This window comes from Bos taurus, chromosome 5, assembly GCF_002263795.3.
Source record: "Bos taurus isolate L1 Dominette 01449 registration number 42190680 breed Hereford chromosome 5, ARS-UCD2.0, whole genome shotgun sequence".
In the NCBI taxonomy this organism is placed as follows: domain Eukaryota; kingdom Metazoa; phylum Chordata; class Mammalia; order Artiodactyla; family Bovidae; genus Bos; species Bos taurus.
The window spans coordinates 48,962,728-48,985,794 of NC_037332.1; the positions used below are offsets into that span (position 1 = coordinate 48,962,728).

Consider the following 23,067-nt stretch of genomic DNA (forward strand, 5'->3'; position numbering starts at 1 on the left):
AAGCGATATGCATTCAGTAGAAACCCTTCTTTGAATTCTGAATTTGGATCTCTTCCTGGGCTTACAATGTGCCAAAGATACTCTCTCATGATGCTAGGCAATCAAGCTCCCCATCTGCCAAGTGATCACGAGGGGAAACAAACAGTATATTTACAACCATTCTGGACCCAGACAACTGTTCTGTTTTTCACTTGCAGTTCAGCATTCAATAAATTATATGGGTTATTCAACTTGCCATTATAAAACAGGCTTAATGTCAGATGATGCTGCCCAAGTACAGGTTAACATAAGTGTCCTGAGTGTTTAAGGCAGTGTTTAAGTATAGGTTAAACATAAATGTCTTCATGTTTAAGGCAGGCTAGGATGAACTGTGATGTTTGGTATGTTAGGTGTATTAAATACATTTTCAGTGTATGATGAGTTTATCTGCATATAACCCCGTCCTAAGTCCAGGAAGAGCCGTGTACCAAAATGGCTGAGAAGCAGCACAAATGTACTAACAGTGAACTGTTTCCCCCTGGAAAGAAGCAGAAGGTGCCCTGTGGCTCCCATTAGTCCGGAATGTGAGATTATGCTGCTTCCCAACCTCTCTGTGCCTGCTTTTCTTCATCTGAGAAGTGAAGGCATGAAACTCATCATGAAAAAGTGAAGGATGGTGGTTACCTCTGAGAGGAGCAGGACCTGAGAGGAGTACATGAGGGTGTTCACCTGTGTTGTTAATGTTTTATTTCTTAAACTGGGTCATGGGTGTGTACATTTTGTCATATTATTTTAATACATTCTGTTGCCTGAAATACTTCATATCATTTCATTAATAACATGGTCAGAGTACAATCTCTTTGATGCCACAAAGGCTGCCATCAGTTCACTGCCCAAAAAGCTGCTTTACTGACAGCACAGAATGCCAGTACAGCTTTGATCCATGGTCAGGGAACTAGACACCACATACTGCAACTAAGATCTGGTGCAGCAAAATAAATAAATAAATGAATATTTTTTAAAAGTCTTAATTATGCACAGTGATGGATGTTGACTGGACTTTTGTGATCATTTCACAATATATACAAATACCGAATCATTATGTTGTACACCTGAAACTAATATGCTATATGTCAATCATATCTCCATAAACAAACCCATATCATTGGGATTCAAGTTTAAAAGATGGAATTACTAGGAGGGAGGTTCAAGAGGGAGGGATACAGGTATACCTATGGCTGATTCATGCTGATGTCTGGCAGAAACCAATACAATATTGTGCAGCAAATATCCTTCAATTAAAAATAAATTTCACTATTAAAAAATGAAATTACTAATGTTAGGAATTTCAAAATTCTCTACAAATGAAGGAAGATGTCTCACTGGAGACAATCAGTGAGATGTCTAGCTGAAAAGTCACCTTTTAATTCTGCTTATTTTATTAAAAGTTATCAGAAAACTCCTTGGCCCAGACTCATGAAGGAAGTGTGTAAGAAAAGAAAGAGGAGTACATCTTGGCCCTACTCTGTCCCATCCTGCCCCAGAGTAAACGGTCTGGGGTCTTACCAAGCTCCTTCAAGGGCCGTTCAGCTAAAGCCATTGAACCAAAAAGAACACCGGCTCCACTGGGATTCATGCTCTTTTCCTGCTCTTCCTTTCTCTATAATTTACTTTTAGTTAACCCTTTAAAGTATAAATCAGTGTTTCTGAAAGAAATGTCCTTGTAGTATTTCGCATGTATTCACTCACTTACTTAAAGGTCTCACTTGTCAGCAGACATATTTATCGCATGAAGGTACATGACATACCACCACAGTCCTCAGGATACCTGAGAAGCTCCAGGTACTCAACTGTGCAAATCAGAGATTTACAACTGATTTCAAGAAAGGACTTTTACTAATTATCTTAGAGCCAAAGTATAGTACACAAATAGTATCTTAAAAAGGAATTTAAAAATAATTTAGTTCAACCTCCCTCCCATGCAAGAGCGCCCTCTAGAGCATCTCCAACATTTGATCATAAGGGTGTTGCTTGAACACTTCCAGTTATGGTCCCACACAATTTTGCAAGCCAAGACAGTTTCATTTTTGACAGCACTAATAATCAAATGGTATCCTTCTATTGGACAAGCATTCACATCCATGTGATTTCCATTTCATCACTGATAGAAAAAGGGAACAGTCTCATGGCACATGAAAGCTCCCCTCAGGTAACCGTAAATAATTATTGACAACCACTTTTGGTGAGGTTTCTCCAAACTCGTTTAGTAATTGCATGTAACTAACTTTTCTATATATAATGCCGCTGCTGCTTAGTCACTTCAGTCATGTTTGGCTCTGTGTGACACTATGGACTACAGCGTGCCAGGCTCCTCTGTCCGTGGGATTCTCTAGGCAACAGTATTACAGTGGGTTGCCAGGCCCTCCTCCAGGGGATCTTTCTGACCCAGGGATCAAACCTGGGTCTCCTGCATTGCAGTCAGATTCTTTACTGCTGAGCCACCAGGGAAGCCCTCTATATATAATAACTATATACAAAACTATAGAGATTTTCTCGGTGATCTAGTTCCTAAGACTCTGTGCTCCCAATGCAGGGGGCCCCAGTTCTATCCCTGGTCGGAGAATGAAATTCCACATGCTGCAACTAAGAGTTCACATGCCACAACTAAAAAAAAAATTGCATGCCACAACAAAGTCCTGGAGCAGTTAGAAAAAAAAAAAACCTATAACTTTTCTCTCAAAGAATCCATGAGAGACTTTGTCAAAAGGCATAGCAAAATCCATATAAACTATTTCATCAGTATTCTCCCAACCTCTTTTTCTAACATTATCTCTTATTTAAATGGCCATTGCTAATAATATAAAAGAGTGATGAGATTTATGGTAAAACAAACAAACAAACAAACCCAGTAGATAATTTGGTGCATGGCACCTAGAACTGAAAGAAATAAGGAAAACCAAACAGGGAAAATCTTTGCATCTCTTCAGTTCAAAAATAAAGATCTTGTATGTGGTCCACATTTTTCATCTGATTGGATTTTTCATCATTTCAAGTTTGCTGACAGACTTAAGGTCTACCGTAATTGGATCATAGCCACTGAATTAATTTTCTTAAGGAGTAAATATAGAAAAGAGAGCGCTTGAAATGAAATTCAGCATTTCTTTCCTTAATACTCTACGATGTCAAGGAAAACCAACAAGTCTATTTACTGCCCAAACTACCAACATGCATTTAAATAGACATTTATATTTAGGTACTGCTGAAAAGGAATAGTATTTCTCTTTTTCATCACTGACATGTTTTACAAAAAACATGAAATCGTAAGTTCTACAAAATTAGGCTCAGTTCATCTTTACCAGATGTTTTCCTCGGCAGGAGAAATGCTGCTAAAATGAAATCTAATCAATCAAGCCACAGTCTACATTTTTCCTTCTAGGATTCTCTTAAAGCAAAGTAAAGAGGGGGCTCTCTTTTCTCCTGGTATCTAAGATAGGAAATTCCCAGAAGACAAAGTGCAATGTATCTATCATTTACAATGTTTAAACTTCAGGTGAAATAAAATGTTGCCATTCTTCTAAAAGGGATTTCGGATTTTAGAAAGACATGTTTTGAATAAGGTGGAAACCCTGTGTTGGGTGGCAAGGAGCAGCAGCAGGCCACGTGTTGAGCTTGGATCCCACCAGTTCTGGGCCTGCCACTAGACAACCCAAGAATATGGCAAGATGCTCACTCTCCATGTCTTAGTTTCTTCTCTGTTAAGTGACAGAATTAGGTTACTGGACCTTTAAGAGTCTTTCAAACCAGTGTTTCTATAAGTGTTAGTTCAAACCACTTGCATAACCACGACCCATGGGCCAAATATCTGCCTTTTAATACACTCCGGACATGTTGCTTATACGCAGTCAAGTTTGAAAAACACTGCCTCAAATTCTAATGTTTTATACTTCTGTGTATCCATGGAGCAGCCACGGGGATTCTTAGCACTACGTTAGGCATTATGGCGGAGAAGGCGATGGCACCCCACTCCAGTACTCTTGCCTGGAAAATCCCATGGACGGAGGAGCCTGGTAGGCTGCAGTCCATGGGATCACAAAGAGTCGGACATGACTGAGCGACTTGACTTTCACTTTTCACTTTCATGTATTGGAGAAGGAAATGGCAACCCACTCCAGTGTTCTTGCCTGGAGAATCTCAGGGACGGGGGAGCCTGGTGGGCTGCCGTCTATGGGATTGCACAGAGTCAGATATGACTGAAGCGACTTAGCAGCAGCAGCAGCAGCAGGAGAAGGCAGTATCTCCCTGGTGGCTCAGATGGTAAATAGTCTACCTGCAGTGCAGAAGACCTGGGTTCGATCCCTGGGTTGGGAAGATCCCCTGGAGAAGGAAATGACAACCCACTCCAGTATTCTTGCCTGGAAAATCCCACCGACGAAGGACCCTGGCAGGCTACAGTCCATGGGGTCGCAAAGTGTCAGACACAACTGAGCGACTTCACTTTCTTTCTCGTTTCTTTCTAGGAGAAGGTCAAGTGCTACATATTATGAGAAAAGAGTCCCTGTCCTCCAGGAATTCATAATATCTCTGAGGAAATAAAATCCAGCCTCAAATCAAGGTAGAATGTGATGAAGGCTCACAAGAGTGGTACAAGGAAAATGTGGTGAATCAAAGAAGGAGATGCTTTTAGTTGAGCCTATCAGAGACTGGACTGATGCTGAAGTTGAAACTCCAATACTTTGGCCACCTGATGCGAAGAACTGACTCACTTGAAAAGACCCTGATGCTGGGGAAGATTGATGGCGGGAGGAGAAGGGGATGACAGAGGATGAGATGGTTGGATGGTATCACCGACTCAATGGACATAAGTTTCAGTAAACTCCGGGAGTTAGTGATGGGCAGGGAGGCCTGGTGTGCTGCAGTCCATGGGGTCACAAAGAGTTGGACACAACTGAGCGACTGGACTGAACTTGACTGATGACAGTTTCATGAAGGAGATGGCACATGAACTGGCACTTTCACAGGGAGGCAGGCCTGAAACACGTGAAGAGACTGAACAGGGAAACACGTGAAGCGACTGAGGGAGACGGAACAGAGGGAGCAAAGGTGTGGAGCAGGCATATCCCCCAGGAGCTCCAGGAACATGGAAGACAGTGTGACTTACCTAGACTTGGATCAAGGGTACAAAAGGGAACAACAGGAACTATGGCTGAAAAGACAGGTAAATGCCAGACAGTCAAGAGCACTGGCTGATGAGCTGAGAAACCCACGCTCTGTGTTGTAGGTAATAAGTAGTCACTGAACTTTCACGAGTGAGGAAAAAGGGATGAGATCTGAGTCCTGCCCAGGGCACGTGAATCAGGCAGTTCTGCAGGATATCAAGCACAGGTCCCCAGCCCCCAGGCCACAGAGAGTACTTCCTGTCAGATCACTGGCAGCATTAGATTAGAAATAAAGTGCATAATTAATAACATGCTTGAATCTTGAATCATCCTGAAACCACTCCCCTGACCCTGGTCTGTGGAAAACTTGTCTTCTACAAAATCTGTCCCTGGTGCCAAAAAGATTGGGGACCTCTGAAAAGGATCTCATAGGTAGAATATGAGAATAATGTTTAATAAAAGACACTTCCCTCTACAAGAGAAAAGAAGCAAGGAAGCAATGGCTCGGGAGGTGTGACAGGAGCTGGAATCAGAGCACAGAGGTCAGGTGCAGATAGCGTACTTCCTGCTCTAAGTCAGACAGGAAGGAAGAAAGGAGAGACGAGAATGCAAAGAAAAGGTGAAATAAAAAATAGAAATGCTCAAGGAAATTCTACCAGGTGGTCAGTATTCTCAACAACTTGGGCAGCTTTCCGCTAAAAGTGAGGGGTTCCGAGAAGTAGGTGGAGGTGCCAGGAGATGAGAAGAGAAATAAAACCTCTTCTCAAGTCCTAAATGAGGGCCTGGGTCTTTGTTTTCTAACCCGTTGACTGGGCCCCAGCCACCAAAATGACCTCAGGCATGGAACCCAACATTAAAGTTGAAATTTTAAAAGAGAGAGAGAGAGGCACGACAGAGAAAGAAGGAACCAAGGCCCAACAACCACTTTGGACAAGAACCACTGCTGGTTAGTTTGCAGGATGAAGGAAGAACCTGGAAGAGAAAGTGTCATCAGAAGCCCAGGAGAAGAATGAGAAAAAAATCATGTTATAGAGCCTAATGGAAGACACAGAGCTAACAAATCTGCTATCTCTTCTACACTCACTGCCATTTTTAATGACTTGCCCAGTATGATGTTGAGATACAGTAACATGCCAGAAAGTAACAAAACCCTTCAAGTTGGCAATTTTGAAATTTATGATTCCTATGTAAAAACATGAGTTGCAAATGTGGACAAAACAAATAAACCAAAATGAGAAGTAGAATAATCTTCTTTTGATCCTCAGTAATTCCTTCCCAGAAATAATTATTTCTCCCCACCAGTCTCCCTTTAAGGCTAAGAATCAGATCCAGAAAAAGTGCCTGGGGATTTGTTGGTGACGGGGGCCGGTGCTCTGATGGGGTTTTTCGTTTGTTTGTTTTTGTATTGCATTTTTTGGTTTTTTAAAAAACTTTCCAGCTTTATTTGAGCCATAATTGAAATATAACATTGTTTAATGAAAGTCATAATAAATATTCATTATTCGTTTCTTCCTTCCTCTGCTTGTTCTCAAGGTATTGGGGTCCCCTGAGCCAAGCGGGGCAGGCATTGCCCACTCACCTGCATGAGTTCATGGCTTTCCAGAAGATCATTCTCTAGCATCTCCTGGGTAAGGCGCCCCATGGTGCTATAGAATTCATCTGCTGTCTCACAACATTCTATCTGCCTAGATAAAGAAAGGACAGAAAAAGGAATTGTTTAGGAGACCCCTGCTATTAGGCACACGCTGCAGGCACAATAAGACATGTTTTCCCTTGCCATCAAATCAACCAAGTTAGCAATCAATGGAAGTCAAAATCCTATGATTACACTCACAGTACAGCCTGTGGTAGGCAGAGAAAAGATTTTAAAAACTGGAAGGTCAACACAGTGGTCCTTATTCCAGGGTGAGTTCCTCTCTTTGCTATACCACTCTCCTGACTCACAGCTCCACCTGTGGCATTTTTATTGCTCCCACATGACACCTTCTACACATCTGAACACCCATCACTGATCAGAAATAATAACTAAGAAATTGGGTACCCAAGAACAATTATCCCCTGGAGGGAATCTGTTGCTCTCAATTTGCAAACAGCAGTACCATTGACAGACTGAAACCAAACCACGGTAGAAATGAAAGATGAAACACACAAGAACTTTATCTGCACATTTCATCAGTCCTCAGGATATTTTCACAGTCTTTCCAATCTTCTCAGGACACGGCTGCTAGCTGGCAATTACACCCTGTTATATTTTTTTTCTTATTTTGTATTGGGGTACAGCTGATTAACAATGCTGTGATAGTTTCAGGTGAACACTGAAGAGACCCAGCCACGTATGTATGTATGTATGTATGTATGTATGTATGTACCCATTCCCCCTCAAACTCTCCTCCCACCCAGGCTGCCACACAACATTGAGCTGAGTTCATGTGCTGTATAGTAGGTCCTCGTTGGTTATCCATTTTAAACATAGCAGTTACACCTTGTTTCTTGCATTTGCTTCAACAGGTAAATAAAGACTGTCACCTGCCATCCTGTGAGACAGGTGAAACTTTAATTCTTCTTCTAGAGAGGGAAGAAAAAGGAATTACCCAAAGCAGAGACCTGGATATTTATCTATTATGTCATTCTTGGCATAGCAGAAAAACTATTTGCCTTACCAATCATAAGACATACTCTTTGACATATGCTAAGGTTGGGGGATCTCCATAAAGCCAGTCAAAAAAAAATATGATCCTGGGAAAACTTCAGGCTCTAGAGTTCTGTTCAAATCACATTGCCACAATCATGTAGGTAAATAAATGAAATAAACTGTTGAAGTGCCGATGCAAAAATTTAGAGCAGCATGTGGGCATAAACTGAAAAGTGGTTAAGTTTATCCTGGAGGCCAGGTGGAGAGTGAGGAAGAGAAGTAATGTTTAAGGTGAGTTTTGATAAATATTCTCCAGATTGATAAGGAGGAAAAAGCATCCCAAACACGTGCATACAGGAGACAGAAGGCCCTACCTGGGGAAATGCATGTAGGTCCACAGATCACAGTGGGGGTGGCTGTATGGCCAGGGGTAGCCAGAGAGAGCTGAGGGTGATGGTGTTGTTTAGCTGCTTGCTGCTGCTGCTAAGTCGCTTTAGTCGTGTACCAACTCTGTGCGGCCCCATAGACGGCAGTCCACTAGGCTCCTCCGTCCCTGGGATTCTCCAGGCAAGAACACTGGAGTGGATTGCCATTTCCTTCTCCAATGCATGAAAGTGAAAGGTGAAAGTGAAGTCGCTCAGTCGTGTCCGACTCTTAGCGACCCCATGGACTGCAGCCTACCAGGCTCCTTGGTCCATAGGATTTTCCAAGCAAGAGTACTGGAGGTTTAGCTGCTTAGTCGTGTCCAATTCTTTTGTGACCCCCTCGACTGCAGTACGCCAGGCTCCTCAGTCCATGGGATTTCCCAGGCAAGAATACTGTAGTGGGTTGCCATTTCCTACTTCAGGGGATCTCCTCGACCCAGGGATCGAACCCTTGTCTCCTGTTTACCACTGAGCCACTAGGGAAGCTGAAGGTAGAGAGGTGCAGAGAGCAAATCGCAAAGGCCTAATCTGCCTGCTGAGCCCTCTCAGGACAAGAGTCACGGAAAGGCCTTTAACAGAGAGTGTGGGAACAGACGTGCCATTGGCAAGGTTGCCCCCGAGGCGGCATGGCAAGTGTAGGGTGTGATGGAAGGCCATGGAGGGCTGTGCCAGGCATGAGGCAATGAGCGAGGGAGCCAAGGCAGTCAGGTCAGAGAAGAAAGGACACATGAAAGAGATGCCGCTGAGACTTTGCTGACGGTCGACAGCTTACACGTTCCACAAGTGCCCTTGTACGAGCAGAGGAGGAAGTTTCACGTTGCAGAATCAAGGTGATGGGAAGGGCCCATGGATACGCACACATGAAGCCCTGATGTCACTGCGGTACACATGACCCAGAGATCATCTGCAGGATGTTCAGGACTTTTCCAATGGATAGGTGGTGGGGAAGACGACAGGCCCGGGAGTCAGAAAGATCCAGGGCTAAATCCCAGCTCTACTCACTAGCTGTGGGACCTTGAACTAACTAGTCAGCGTTCCTGGGGCAATTTTCTCACCTGAACAGACAGGGAGAATAATCCTACCTATGTCATGGGGTTGTGGGGAGAAGTGAGTAAGATAATGTGTTTAATCTTCTTAATATAATGACTGCAGGCCCTTGATGTTGTGTGTTAGTTGCCTTTCCTTTCACTTAATGCTCAAAACATGTGAAAATTATAATGAGCAAAAACTCTGAAACATTTAAAATTCTACCAGTCTAACTCACAGATTCCTGAACTTCATAAACAGGAGCCATTTATAATCAGTAGATTCACATTATTAGAAGCACAGATAATACAGCCAAGGTGCCCACACTCAAAATCAGGTCTCTCCACTTACAAACTGGGTGACGTGGGGCAATTTCCTTAAGTTCTTTGTGCCTCAGTGATGACATCTGTAAAATGGGGATGATAATAGAACCTACCTCCTAGGATGACAGTGAGATTAAATGAGTTAATTTTACATCTACAGTGCTTAGAATCATGCCTGTCCATTGCAAGCACTCTGTGAATATTGGATATTAAGTGTAGCTATTATTATTTCAATAGTGTGACATCCCTGGGATGACCATATTAATAAATTCTGATAGATAATGGGTAGAGTACATAGGAATAAAATAAGAACCACCTCTTTTCCTCCTGCCCCATAATTAAGAACTAACAAAAAGGGGACTAGAATCAACCCAGCATACAGTCAAGTGCTGTAGTATTTTAATCCTATAAGCTAATTATCCAGCAACTATCACGATGGCTAGAGTGTGATACTGGTAATAGAGAAACTACCAATGGTCAGTTTGCGAAGTAGTAGGCTGGAAATACACGACTGCAGAAAAAGGCTGACATCAGAAGAAAGTAAACAGGTATGTAAATGTCACAACAAATCCCCCACAGGTGAATTTATTTGCCTCACTGAAAAGCTATCTGCAGTGAAACAATGGCAGAGGAGATTGCTACGTGATATTTAAAGACACTTCCACACAACAATGATTTTTTTTTAAATCCCTGAATTGTTAGTTGGTGGATTTTTCTTACAAAATTAAAAAATGCTGCAAGTCTCTCAGGAAACAACTTTTCATCAATAAAAAGGCTACTTAAGAGGTTTCTGAAACAAAACACTGGAAGTGATTTATAAGTTCTCTAACGTGTTGTCTATGGGCACCCACTCAAGTCATTTAAAAATAGCTCTAGGAAAGAAACATTAAAAACTTTTCTGCATGTTCAGTTAACTGTAACAATTTCATCCTGATGTCTCTCCCATTACCCAAAGGCAGATGTTTAATGTAATAGTCATAATACATTAGAGATGGGTGAAAATACCCTAGTGTTTTCAGCCCTGATACTAGATAAGAATGTAAGTGAAATCTGTTTGGTGGTAATAGATTTCAAATGGAATTAACTCTTGATGAAAGGAAAGAAGTTCCATGTGTTCTACTATTGACTAGGCACCAGGCACCATGCTAGATACCTTTATACATAGTATCTCATTTAATTTTACCACATTCCACAAAATACCAACCCTAAATATTTACTGGAAGGATTGATGCTGAAGTTGAAGCTCCAATACTTTTGGATGTGAAGAGCCAACACACTGGAAAAGACACTGATGCTGGGAAAATTGAGGGCCAGAGAAGAAGCGGGCAGCAGAGGATAAGATGGTTGGATGGCATCACTGACTCAATGGACATGAGTTTGAGCAACCTCCAGGAGATAGTGAAGGACAGGGAAGCCTGGCATGCTGCAGTCCATGGGGTCACAAAGAGTCAGACACGACTGAGCGACTGAACAACAAAATAATTATAAAGACTCAAACATAAGCCAAATTGCAGTCTTAACCAACAAACCCACACAGCTGTCTCCAGATCTTTCAGTTCCTCTTCCACCTAAGTCCCTCTCCCTCTCCACAACCAGGTTTAGAAAAGATGCCAACAGCGTGGGCCTGCCAGGACGCCAGCACTGAGGAGGAGGAGAACTCCAGGCCTGAAACAGCCTGCCCCCTTCTCTAAAACAGCTTCCACTTGCCCCCAACATTCACTGATGAGCCGACAGAGAGTTCAGAAGGCAAAAGCAATTGCACAGCATTCACAACTTTCTCTTTTCCTCACATTTAAATATTGATGAATATTGATTTAAATATTGATGAATAAACATTGGAGAACAAAAGCGCTGGAAGACTCTCACACCACAGTACAGAACAGGAAGGGGAAATTACTTACTCTCCCAACTTTGCCCAGATAGCCAGCGACACCCGTAGGATGATTTCTGAACCTTCAAAGAAAACTGAATCCCAAATCTTTAGAACTGTATGGTTAGGGAGACACGTAGCGAAGAGAGTCAGAAACCACTGCATCGTGAAGACATTGGTCAGTGGAGGCTCATATCCACCTGAAATGAAAAAAACACTCTACATTTCTGCAGAATTGATGGTGTGCAAGATATGAAAATACCCGCTTTCAATCTCTCATGTCCACTCAAATATTAGCTTGGCCAAAAAGTTCATTTGGGTTTTCCCAAAACATCTTACAGGAAAAACCAAAAGAACTTTTTTTGGCCAACCCAATATGTTATGGCTGCTTTTTTTTAATCTCTCTAAATTCTTGTTCTTTCCTTATTTGGGTGGGGGTAGGGGGAGAACATAGGTGTGTTTAATAAAAATTGCAATACTATGAACTTCACAAATTCTTTTTGACATTTCAGAAATCTTAACCTAAAATTTAATTTGAGTGTACCTACTATGGGGCACTGAAAATCAAGGAGGATGCTCTCCCTATAAAAAACAGGATAAAAGAAAGGATTTTAACCACTCAAAAGTAAAAGCTGATTTCCAAAACCTTCTAAAACCTACTTTTATTCAAATGCTGCTGATAAAAATAAAATTGCTCATAAGCAATTACTTGTTTACTTGTTAATTTATCCATAGTCCTCAGACCACAATGTAATTAAACCAGAAATCAATAACAGAAAGAAAGCTGGAAAATCCCCAAATACTTGGAGATTAAGCAAAGTGACATTTTAAAATATTTTTAACTAAACTACATTCAGTTTTAAAGATCTGGGATCCAGCTCACTTTGAACTTTCCAAATTCACTAAAACAATAGAGTCCTCTCCCACTTCTCATTATGATTGCATAAGCATATATTTTAATGAAATATAAAAATTTAGATACTAGACTAATCCTTTCTCCAAATTACAGTCAGAAGGTACATTTACCCAAGTACAAGCAAAAGAAGATCTGTCTTCCTGTATCCACTTTCTTCCTTCTTACCTACACACAAAGGAGTATCTTTGTTCACAGGCTAGTATCTAAAGTCACCAAGGCATTTGGGCAAATGTGGAGCCCAGTGAAGTGTGTCTGACTCTGGAACAGGCCAATCTGGTCTTGCTGGAAGCTTTATGAAATCCTCACTGGTGCACAAGTATACTGCACAGCCAAATTAAATAAGGTTACTCCAACTACTTGGAAGAAAATGCTTAGAGACACCTGGGTGTCACTATAATTTCCAGTGTATTTTAATCATAGATGAGGTCCTCAAAACCCTTTCAGATTTTCCCAGATTTAAATGCATGGGTCAGGAACTGACAGCCATTTAAAGAAAACATAGCAAACATTGTATTTTTGGTATCTGGAGAAGTGCAAGAAGTGGGTATGATGACAGCTAGAAGCTCGGGTACTTGGGAAGCTGGTGATGCCAACTAGATGGCAGAGACTCAGCTACTTGCAGAGCCATCTCCATTGCCACCTTAATCAACCCAGTCCCTTCCTTCAGGGCTCAGATTCTACCTGAAGGCCAAGAGAGCCCTTCTCCAGTAAGAACTGGTCCATTTATCTCAAGTAAGTTTAAATATCCTTCACTTCACATGAGTGAATAAAAGGAGCATTAAACATCTCAGCCCAAAGGACTGCTTTTATCTCCTACAACCTCATGAAAATACATATTCTACTCTCCATAACCTCAGTGGTTGAAGCAAAACCACAGGCTCGCCCAAGCTGTACCTGTAGTTTAATTTTAAAGAACTCCTATAGTTTTGATGCCAACTTAGAGCAGATTAACCGATAACGAGGCACGGATACCATTCTTTACCTAGACTACAATATATAGTTGGTGAGCTGGTACTGGTGAGGTACTGGGTTCCTGACTGACTTCTTAACCATAACCAGTTAGAGAGTCAACATCTGGCCCTCCATCTGGGTTTTGTTTTTAGTTCTGTTTTTGTTCTCTAGAAATCTATTTCACTGCACCAAGCTCCGACCAAGTGAAATATCTGAAACCATGTTTCACTATTCAAGGTTTAGGCTCACAGATACAGTGGTATCAGAAAAGGAAACTACTTTCAAAGGTAAAATAGCATCGAATCATCACTACCTCCACTCTCCTTGTTTGCAGTTTTCTGAAGAGTATCCAGGTGCTGAGATAATTCAGGGAGATTCAGTCTCAAGAGATCTCGGAAGACGGCCATATCCACGGACAGTGCCCGGAGATTGTTGACAAAATAGCTTTCAGGAAGTACCTTGTCAATAAGGTAAATCATAATCTGAAGAAAAAAGATATAGAATAAGATTGCTTCACAAAAACTGCTTGCTATACTAACACGTCCTACATAGAACATATTCAAATTGGCAAAAGACAGTTAGCCAAAGCACACCATTCTTTACACGTGTCAGCACCAAATGTTCTGGATTTTCAAGGTTCCTCTCCACTTCAAGGTAAGGAGCAAGTGGCATAAATGTCTAAGTCAGGGGTCCCCAACCCCAGGGCCATGGGCTGGCACCAGCCCTTGGCCAGTTAGGAATCTGGCCAACACAAGGTGAGCAGTGGGAGAGCGAGTGAAGCTTCATCTGCCACTCCCCATTGTTCATGTTATGGCCTGAACCATCTCCTCTGCCCAAGCCTCATCCATGGAAAAACTGTCTTTCATGAAACCAGTCCCCGCTGCCAAAAAGGCTGGGGACCACTGGTTTAACTCACTCTGACCTCGAATCTGCTGCTGTCTAAAATTTTTAGCTGGGCCACTAGACCTGAGTTCATCCTGGAAGTAGCTGTGATGATATAATCCTCAGCCTCCCTGACAAGCCATGGAGCTCAAGCTTTCTCAGCATCCAGCAGAAATCTCAAGGTCAACTCCTTGATATCAATGCAATTTTACAACCTTAATCTGAAAACTCACAGCTGGCCCATCATGGAATATCCCGACAGCAGTCGATCGCAAGATTCACTGACCATCAACCTGAGTTTTTCAACAACCAATGTCAGCTTTTTGTCCACTTTCTCTCCTGGGACAATGCAACAAATGGTACATTTTTGTTTTGAGCATATGGAGCTTTTAAAACCAGATGAGACTGCCTCATATTCTTCAAATTACTGTTTTCATCCTAACTTTTCTATTCGTGGTTATCTTTTCTAAGATGTCAAGAACCACTGGAAAGACCCAGAAAAATACACCCGAGTTCTATATGTCAATCTCTGGTCCTTTGCCTGTCAGCTTGAATGCCCTGTTAATGCCCTCATCCCTAGATGACTTACACATTTCCCAGAATACAGGAAAAGCAAAATTAAGAGCAAAATCATAGCTGGCCCTATACAGTGGTGGAGAAGTAGCTGTCTCATATTTTTTCACAAAATACTATTTAAAAAAAATTATCTCCCAGATCTGCCAAGGGCCCATTTTTCTCTCATCCATGACTTGTAACTTCTACTTTCAGGGTCATAGTTTTGACTAAGTCAACAAGGGTGGGAATATCCTCTCAAAAAGGCCTCCCTGAAGCCTATATTACAGGAGTGACCCGTCCAGGGAATCACTTTAGCTTTCTTACACACAGACAGAATTTACCAGGTATATGTATCATCACCCTAGAAATAAGAGCTTAGCAATAAAAGCAATATATTCAGCTTGTGTGGAGGGAGGAAGTCCTTGAGGAGCCAGGCCAGTTCAGGGGGAGGACAGATTTTTAGCAGAGCAGAGGCCTCTGTCAGGAACCTCACACTCTACAGGTAAGAAGAAGAGGAACTGATGGGATCACAAAGACAAAATTGAAAGGTAACAGTCTATTATTGCACTTTTCATCTAGAGTAAGTTACATAATACCAAGAAAGATTTTTATGAATTATATAAATGAATTTATAAGGTTTTATGAAAAGATTGCAATCCCTCAAAATTATATGAAAACTAGAAAAAAAAATTCCAATTATCACAGTAATTCATCTGACCCAATGAAATTCTCTGTCCAGAGGCATCTCAAAGTCGAACATAAGACATAAGAGCCAGTTATGTTGCTCCAACCACTCCTGTATTTCAAAGAACAAACATTAGATTTTTTAAAAAATAGGATAAATAATGGCAGTGGAACAAAGATAGTCTCGTCAACAAGTGGTGCTGGAACAACCCTACACTCTCCACAAAATGTAACTCAAAAGGGATCATGGACCTAAATGTAAAACACAATACTATAAAACTCATAGGAGATAAATATAGCCTAGATGACCTTGGATATGGGAATGACTTTCTATATAAAATACCAAAGGCACAATCCATGAAAGAAATACTTGGTAGGCTAGAGTTTATTAAAATTTAAAACTTCTGTTCTGTGAAAGACACTGTCAAGAAGATTGGAAGACAAGCCAGAGATTGGGAGAAAATATTTGAAAAGACACATCTGACAAAGGACTGTCACCCAAAATATACAAAGAACTCTTAACACTCAACAATTATAAGAAAACAAGCAATCCAATTAAAAAATGGACCAAAGACCTTGACAGATACCTTACCAAAGAAGATATGCAGATGGCAAATAAGCTAGGAAAGATGCTTCATATCACAGTCATCAGAGAAATTCAAATTAAAGCAATGAGATACCACTATACACTTATTACAAAAGTGTGCGTGCAAGCTCAGTTGCTTGGTCATGTCCAGCTCTTTGTAACCCCATGGACTGGGAGCCTGCCAGGCTCCTCTGTCCATGGAATTTTCCAGGCAAGAATACTGGAGTAGGTAGCCATTTCCTACTCCAGGGGATCTTCCTGACCCAGGGATCCAACCAGTATCTCTTATGTCTCCTGCATTGGCAGGGGGTATATGGAAAATCTCTGTTTCTTCCTCTAAATTTTGACTTCAACCTGAAACTGCTCCTTAAAATGAAGTATTAAAAACATAATGGGGAAGCTTCAAATTTTTAACAAACAGTTAAATCTTTGTTTTTAACTATTTTCAAAACTCTGTTTTTTACTATTTTAAAAACCTAAGTTACTAAGAAAAAACAATAAATGCAAAAAATCAGGGAAAATGGTTTACCTACTCTGATAAACTATTTATTTCCCTATTAACTAAAACTTACCGAGGCCAAAATAGCCCCTGGAAAAACACTGACATCCAATATTTCCCTTAGCATAAGAACTGTCTTCAGGAACCCAACCTTCCTCTGCATACTGAATGTCTAACCACAAGATTCCCAAATGATCATGATGTCATTTCATTCCACAGAGTTCATTTTCTTAGAAGCAGAAATATAAATATTCAGTTCCTCAGCTTTGTCTAATTCATCTTTTTATGTGAATTTTTAGCTTCTCAAGCGTCACTGAGATTCATGATTTGATTGGCATGTACATCCCATATCCCAAACCTCTCCACCCTACTCTCTAATCGGAATTGTTCATTTCAGCTTTTCAACTAAACAGCTCTCATTCCATAGTCGTGCAAATTACACCTGGGGAAAAAACGGAGTAAAGCATACAGAATGAGTAAACAAAATTGCTTTTAATAAAAAATGTTCTAAACTCATGTATTTGATTTGCCACTGCCTCCCCCTCTTCCACCCCTAACTATGTGACACACAAGTAGCTTCAAAGCTGCTTCCTTAAATACATGAATGGAAAGTCTGAGAGGCTGAATACAGATTGAGATCATGTCAGGATGGATTTATAATTAATTTCAACACAATGTGTATACAACCAAGAGAAAAATGTGTTCATTTTTCCATATGACATTAAGTGAGTTACTGAGACTCTCACTAAGGTATGCACTATAATTAAACAGAATTGGGAGGAGTGGGACCTTGAATACAAAAACTAAGTATTTATCTCATCCATCACACAACACCGCAATCAACAACAGTTTCAGGGTCCAAATACGAATTAGCAACCATATATTACCCCAAGCAAATAAGGCAGTGGCCATCCTCGACACCTGAAATCCCTCATTTCTCATAAAGACTTTTTGTGGTGACTCACTGAGTCATATTCAGACCTACAAATTTAACTTACTAGTATCCCATCTCAAAATGTTTCCAGAAATTTTTTTTAACTAAAAAAAGGCCCTAGACATCAAAGATTAAAAGATAAGACATATCATTCACTTTCATAGCCTTTCTCCACACAAGCACCTTTCAGCAGACATTCACTTGCAGCCTATTTCCTTCATACCTCACCCCAGATATGAAAGCAACCTGTTAAGAAGATCCAACCAGGGACTTCCCTGGCTGTCCAGTGGTTAAGACTTCACCTTCCAATGCAAGAGGTACAGGCTCAATGCCTAGTTGGGGAGCTAAGATCCCATATGCCTTAGGGCCAAAAAAACACAAAACATAAAACAGAAGCAATACTGTAACAAATTCAGTAAAAACTTTAAAAATGGTCAACATCAAAAAAAAAAAAAAGAAGAAGAAGAACCAACCAGAATTAAGTATAACAAATAAGGCAATTTAAAGCATGACCCCCCAGAATCTATACCTGCTGATAGTCACACTCTTGTATAAGCCCTTACCCTTAAATAGGAGCTGGACCTAGTGACTGACTTTTAATAAATAAAACATGGCAGAAGTTTCTGTGTGACACAGGGAGCGCAACCTGGTGCTCTGTGACAACCTAGAGGGGTGGGATGGGGTGGGAGGTGGGAAGGAGATGCAAGAAGAAGGGGACATGTGTATGCTTATGCTGATTAATGTATGGCAGAAACCAACACAACACTGTAAAGCAATTATTCTCCAATTAAAAATAAATTAAAACATAAAACAGGGCAAAAGTGATGGAATGTCACTTCTAATACTAGGCTGCAGATCAGTAACATAGTCTCCTCTGACTTGCTCGTTCTCTTTCACTCTCTTGCTCGCTCTAAGGAATGCCAGCCACCATGCTGCACAACGGAAAGGCCCACAAAGCAGAGGACAACATCCAGCAAAAGACTGAGGCCCTCAGTCCAGCCATCTGTGGGGAATGAAATCTTACCAAGGATCACATGAATGAACTTGGAGGCCAGTGCTCTTCCCACTCAATTGAGCCTTCGGATGAAACTAAAGCCCTAGCTGAGAGTTTGAATACCACGATAATGTGACCCCGAGCCAGCTAAGCTGTGCCCAGATTCCTGACTCAAAGAAATATCATACACATTTGCTGTTTGAAGCAACTGATTTGCTATGCAGCACTGGGTAATCAATATAAGTAGTACTGAACTTGGTTTAAAAATATGATGCCTCAGGGATTTCTCTGGTGATCCAGTGTAAGACTCCAAGCTCCCAACCCAGGGAACATAGATTCAATACCTGGTTGGGGAAGTAAGATCCCACATGCTGCACACCAGAGAGAGAGAGAGAAAGAAAGATCTGTTCCCCCACCCTCATCCTCAAAAAGCCATATATATATATGTGTGTCCTGGAGACGGAAATGGCAACCTACTCCAGTATTCTTGCCTGGAGAATCCCATGGACAGAGGGGCCTGGTGGGCTACAGCCTTTGGGGTTGCAGAGAGTCAAACACATCTAAACAACTAACACACACACACACTCATATATATGTCCTTATATTTCTCATAAGGGAGCTAAAAACATAATCATTCTCCTCAAATTTGGCAGCTACAGAAGTTTGTCCTGTGAGCTTTAACCTGGGGAAATCATGGATAATTAGAAAGATACAGTATATACTTTGGAAGGAGGTGGGGCATCAGGGAAGAGAAACCACAGTTCTAGTATTTCACTCTCTGAAGAATTTCAGTTGCCTTCTTCAGAGTCTGACACTCACTTTCAGAGCATCGCCTTCGTTGCCTTCCACCACCTCCAGAATCAGTGCAGCCAGGATGTTAAAGCCTTGGCAGTACCCGACATTCTTGTTCCATCGGGCATAAGCCAGAAGGACGCGCTTTAACACGACCCTGTCCTGCTCGGCCTCCTGGCCACAGTACGAACTGCAGCCCGTACGGTGAAGATCCTAAAATGAGAGGGGAAACAACACTTTTTAAAATAACTCCTTATGCTCTCTCTAAAAGAAAAAAAAAACTTTTGTTTTTTTCTTTGTCTCAGCATTAAGTCAGACTATCAAAATGGATTTTAGTTTTTAAAATATATAAGCAACTTATATACATAGACCACAGCTTGTGTCTTTTAGTTTTCTAATATGCTGAGGCATTGCAAGGGGAATTTCAGTCAGGCAAATTTTCTACCAAAAGTATTTCCAGAGTTAACACAAAAGGGCCCTCAGAATTAACAAATATAACATTAGGCTTTCAAATAAATTGACAGTTTATTTTAATGATACATCTCAAATAAAACAAGTCATTTCAACACATGTATGATAGATGCTAACATTATTTCTTTCTATCAAAAAAAGATATATATATATATATATATATATAAATATTTAGTTATCAAAACTCCAAATAGTATTCAGGAGCAAAATGCAACCAGTACCAAAAAGACACAGAAAAATCATTCTGTCCAAGTTGTTTGATAAATATGTATAAAAGGACAGAAACATTTGCTGTGCTTTAATATATAATGAAGGCAATACCTATAATTATCAAGCAGAGACTATGATTTTCAGGACATATTCATTTTAGTGACATTCATTTCAACGAGAAAAAAAAGATTCTAAGAACATGATTCTTATAAAACATGCATTGCCTTAACTCACCACTTGAAAGAAAGTATTTCAAATATGGAATACTTCATCTCTAGGGAACACATACTGAAATTCCAAACAAACAGCTCAAATGTGCATAATACAGAGGCTTTTCAAGCATATTACAGTATAAAATTTCATTTTTTTTGGAAACTTGTCTGAAATACACCAAGTAAGATGAAAATATAGCTCTTTTTAGTTAGTACTTGCTCCTGAAAAAAAATATTTTCAAATCTGCCAAAACATTTGCCAACTTCTGGTGACCAAACTTTACATGAAACAACTTTCCTTTTAAAACCTCAGCTAGGCATCACACGTAATGTACTCATATAAAATAAAAAGCATGCCCTAGAGGCTTATGTAAGAGGAGAATAATGGGATTAAATCAAATCAGCATCCTTGGCTTTTGGTGCCAGGCTCTAATCAGCAGTAATAATCCAGGTAGGTGAACCTCGGCTGCCTCCACAGCTGGCCTGAACATTCAACCATCTGGTGTAAAGTAAACCCATCAATCTAACTATCTTCATAAAATGACAGTTAAGAAATTATCAAAATCCTAATAACTGCCCAATTATTCTAATATGAAATAGGCTTAACTAAATTTCTCAGTGACTTTGATGTAAAAATCCAGTTAAAAGCACTGACGCATGCTAAACAAAAAAGGAGCTTCAATTTCCTATCATGCAAGCAAAATAAGTTGAATATGAATGGATACACTTTCTTCTTACTAGCAACATGCAGATGCACAAAGACAAGGCATCAACAAATTCCCCATTTTAAAAAGTTGTTAAACCAATGAAATTAGGAAGCAGGAAATATACACATTCAAACCACGGCTTGATCGTCTGTCCAGGACGCATCTAGTTCTTAAAAATCTTCCAAGTTAAGACAATAAATCAAACTCAGAGGTATTACCTTAACTATCTGAATTCCCATCGAGTCATCATCAGGATTACTCCTCTCATTGAAAGTGAAACGCATGGTTTTGTCCCAGTCAATGGCTATACTGTGCAAATAATGATCTGCCAGGGTCAACCAAACCTAAAATAGTAATAAAGAAGAAGGCTAAAGTAAAATACATAATTTCATCTTTCTTTATTAGGCAATACTGATTGCATCCAGCAAGAAAATGAAAACTGTTACCAGAAGAGATATAGCCTATATGTAGAAAGTTAACTAAGAACCTCATTGAAAAGTCTGCTGTACTAAACTGTACCAATTAGGGACTTTTATTTATTCTTTCAATTAATATTTATTGAGTTCCTACTATGTACCAAGTAACAATCCAGCCATTAAGGATATTGTTAAGAAAACAAAAACATATCAAATTTTATTTCAGTTCAGTAGAATAGCTAGATTATCTTTGCTGTTGTTGTGTAGTTTCTCAGTAACGCTTGACTCTCTTGAAACCCCGTAATCTGTAGCCCGCAAGCCTCCTCTGTCCGTAGGATTTTCCAGGCAAGATTACTGGAGTGGGTTCAGTCCAGTTCAGTCACTCAGTCTTGTCCAACTCTTTGCGACCCCATGGACTGCAGCATGTCAGGCCTCCCTGTCCATCACCACCTGGTGATGGACTCACTCAAACTCATGTCCATTGAGTCGGTGATGCCATCCAACCATCTCATCCCCTGCCATACCCCTCTCCTCCCACCTTCAATCTTTCCCAGCATCAGGGTCTTTTCAAATGAGTCAGTTCTTCACATCAGGTGACCAAAGTATTGGAGCTTCAGCATCAGTCCTTCCAGTGAATATTCAGGACTGATTTCCTTCAGAATGAACCGACTGGATCTCCTTGCAGTCCAAGGGACTCTCAAGAATGTGCTCCAACACCATAGGTCAAAAGCATCAATTCTTCGGCACTCAGCTTTCTTTATAGCCCAACTCTCACATCCATACATGATTACTGGAAAAACCATAGCTTTGACTAGACAGACCTTTGTTGACAAAGTAATGTCTCTGCTTTTTAATATGCTGTCTAGGTTGGTCATAACTTTTCTCCCAAGGAGCAAGCATCTTTTAATTTCATGGCTGCAATCACCATCTGCAGTGATTTTGGAGCCCAGAAAAGTCTGTCACTGTTTCCACTGTTTCCCCATCTATTTGCCTTGAAGTGATGGAACCAGATGCCATGATCTTAGTTTTCTGAATGTTGAATTTTAAGCCAACTTTTTCACTCTCCTCTTTCACTTTCATCAAGAGGCTCTTTAGTTCTTCTTTGCTTTCTGCCATAAGGGTGGTGTCATCTGCATATCTGAGGTTATTGATATTTCTCCTGGCAATCTTGATTGCAGCTTGTGCTTCATCCAGCCCAGTGTTTCTCATGATGTACTCTGCATATAAGTTAAATAAGCAGGGTGACAATATACAACCTTGACACACTCCTTTCCCCATTGGAACCAGTCCGTTGTTCCATGTCCAGTTTGAACTGTTGCTTCCTGACCTGCATACAGATTTCTGAAAAGGCAGGTCAGGTGGTCTGGTATTCCCATATTTTTCAGAATTTTCTACAGTTGATTGTGATCCACACAGTCAAAGGCTTTGGCATAGTCAATAAAGCAAAAGTAGATGTTTTTCTGGAATTCTCTTGCTTTTTCGATGATCCAATGGATGTTGGCAATTTGATCTCTGGTTCCTCTGCCTTTTCTAAAACCAGCTTGAACATCTGGAAGTTCACGGTTCACGTACTGTTGAAGCCTGGATTGGAGAACTTTGAGCATTATTTTACTAGCATGTGAGATGAGAGCAATTGTGCAGTAGTTTGAGCATTCTTTGGCATTGCCTTTCTTTGAGATTGGAGTGAAAACTGACCTTTTCCAGTCCTGTGGCCTCTGCTGAGTTTTCCAGATTTGCTGGGATAGTAAATGTAGCACGTTCAAGCATCATATTTTAGGATTTGAAATAGCTCAACTGGAATTCCATCACCTCCACTAGCTTTGTTTGTAGTGATGCTTCCTAAGGCC

General features: G+C 40.7%; 1 protein-coding gene across 6 annotated transcripts in view; it reads right to left on the reverse strand.

Annotated features, from left to right (window-relative positions):
* TBC1D30 (TBC1 domain family member 30) overlaps positions 1-23,067 on the reverse strand; it is a 104,186-nt gene that overhangs the window by 13,099 nt on the left and 68,020 nt on the right. For all 6 annotated transcript variants that reach the window (XM_010805228.4, XM_059886949.1, XM_010805227.4 and 3 more), the window contains 5 exons: positions 21,023-21,148; positions 19,232-19,417; positions 13,592-13,760; positions 11,443-11,611; positions 6,715-6,820 (listed from right to left, as the gene is read on the reverse strand). In XM_010805228.4, the coding sequence (XP_010803530.1) occupies positions 6,715-6,820; positions 11,443-11,611; positions 13,592-13,760; positions 19,232-19,417; positions 21,023-21,148 (756 nt within the window). The remainder of the gene's footprint in view (positions 1-6,714; positions 6,821-11,442; positions 11,612-13,591; positions 13,761-19,231; positions 19,418-21,022; positions 21,149-23,067) is intronic.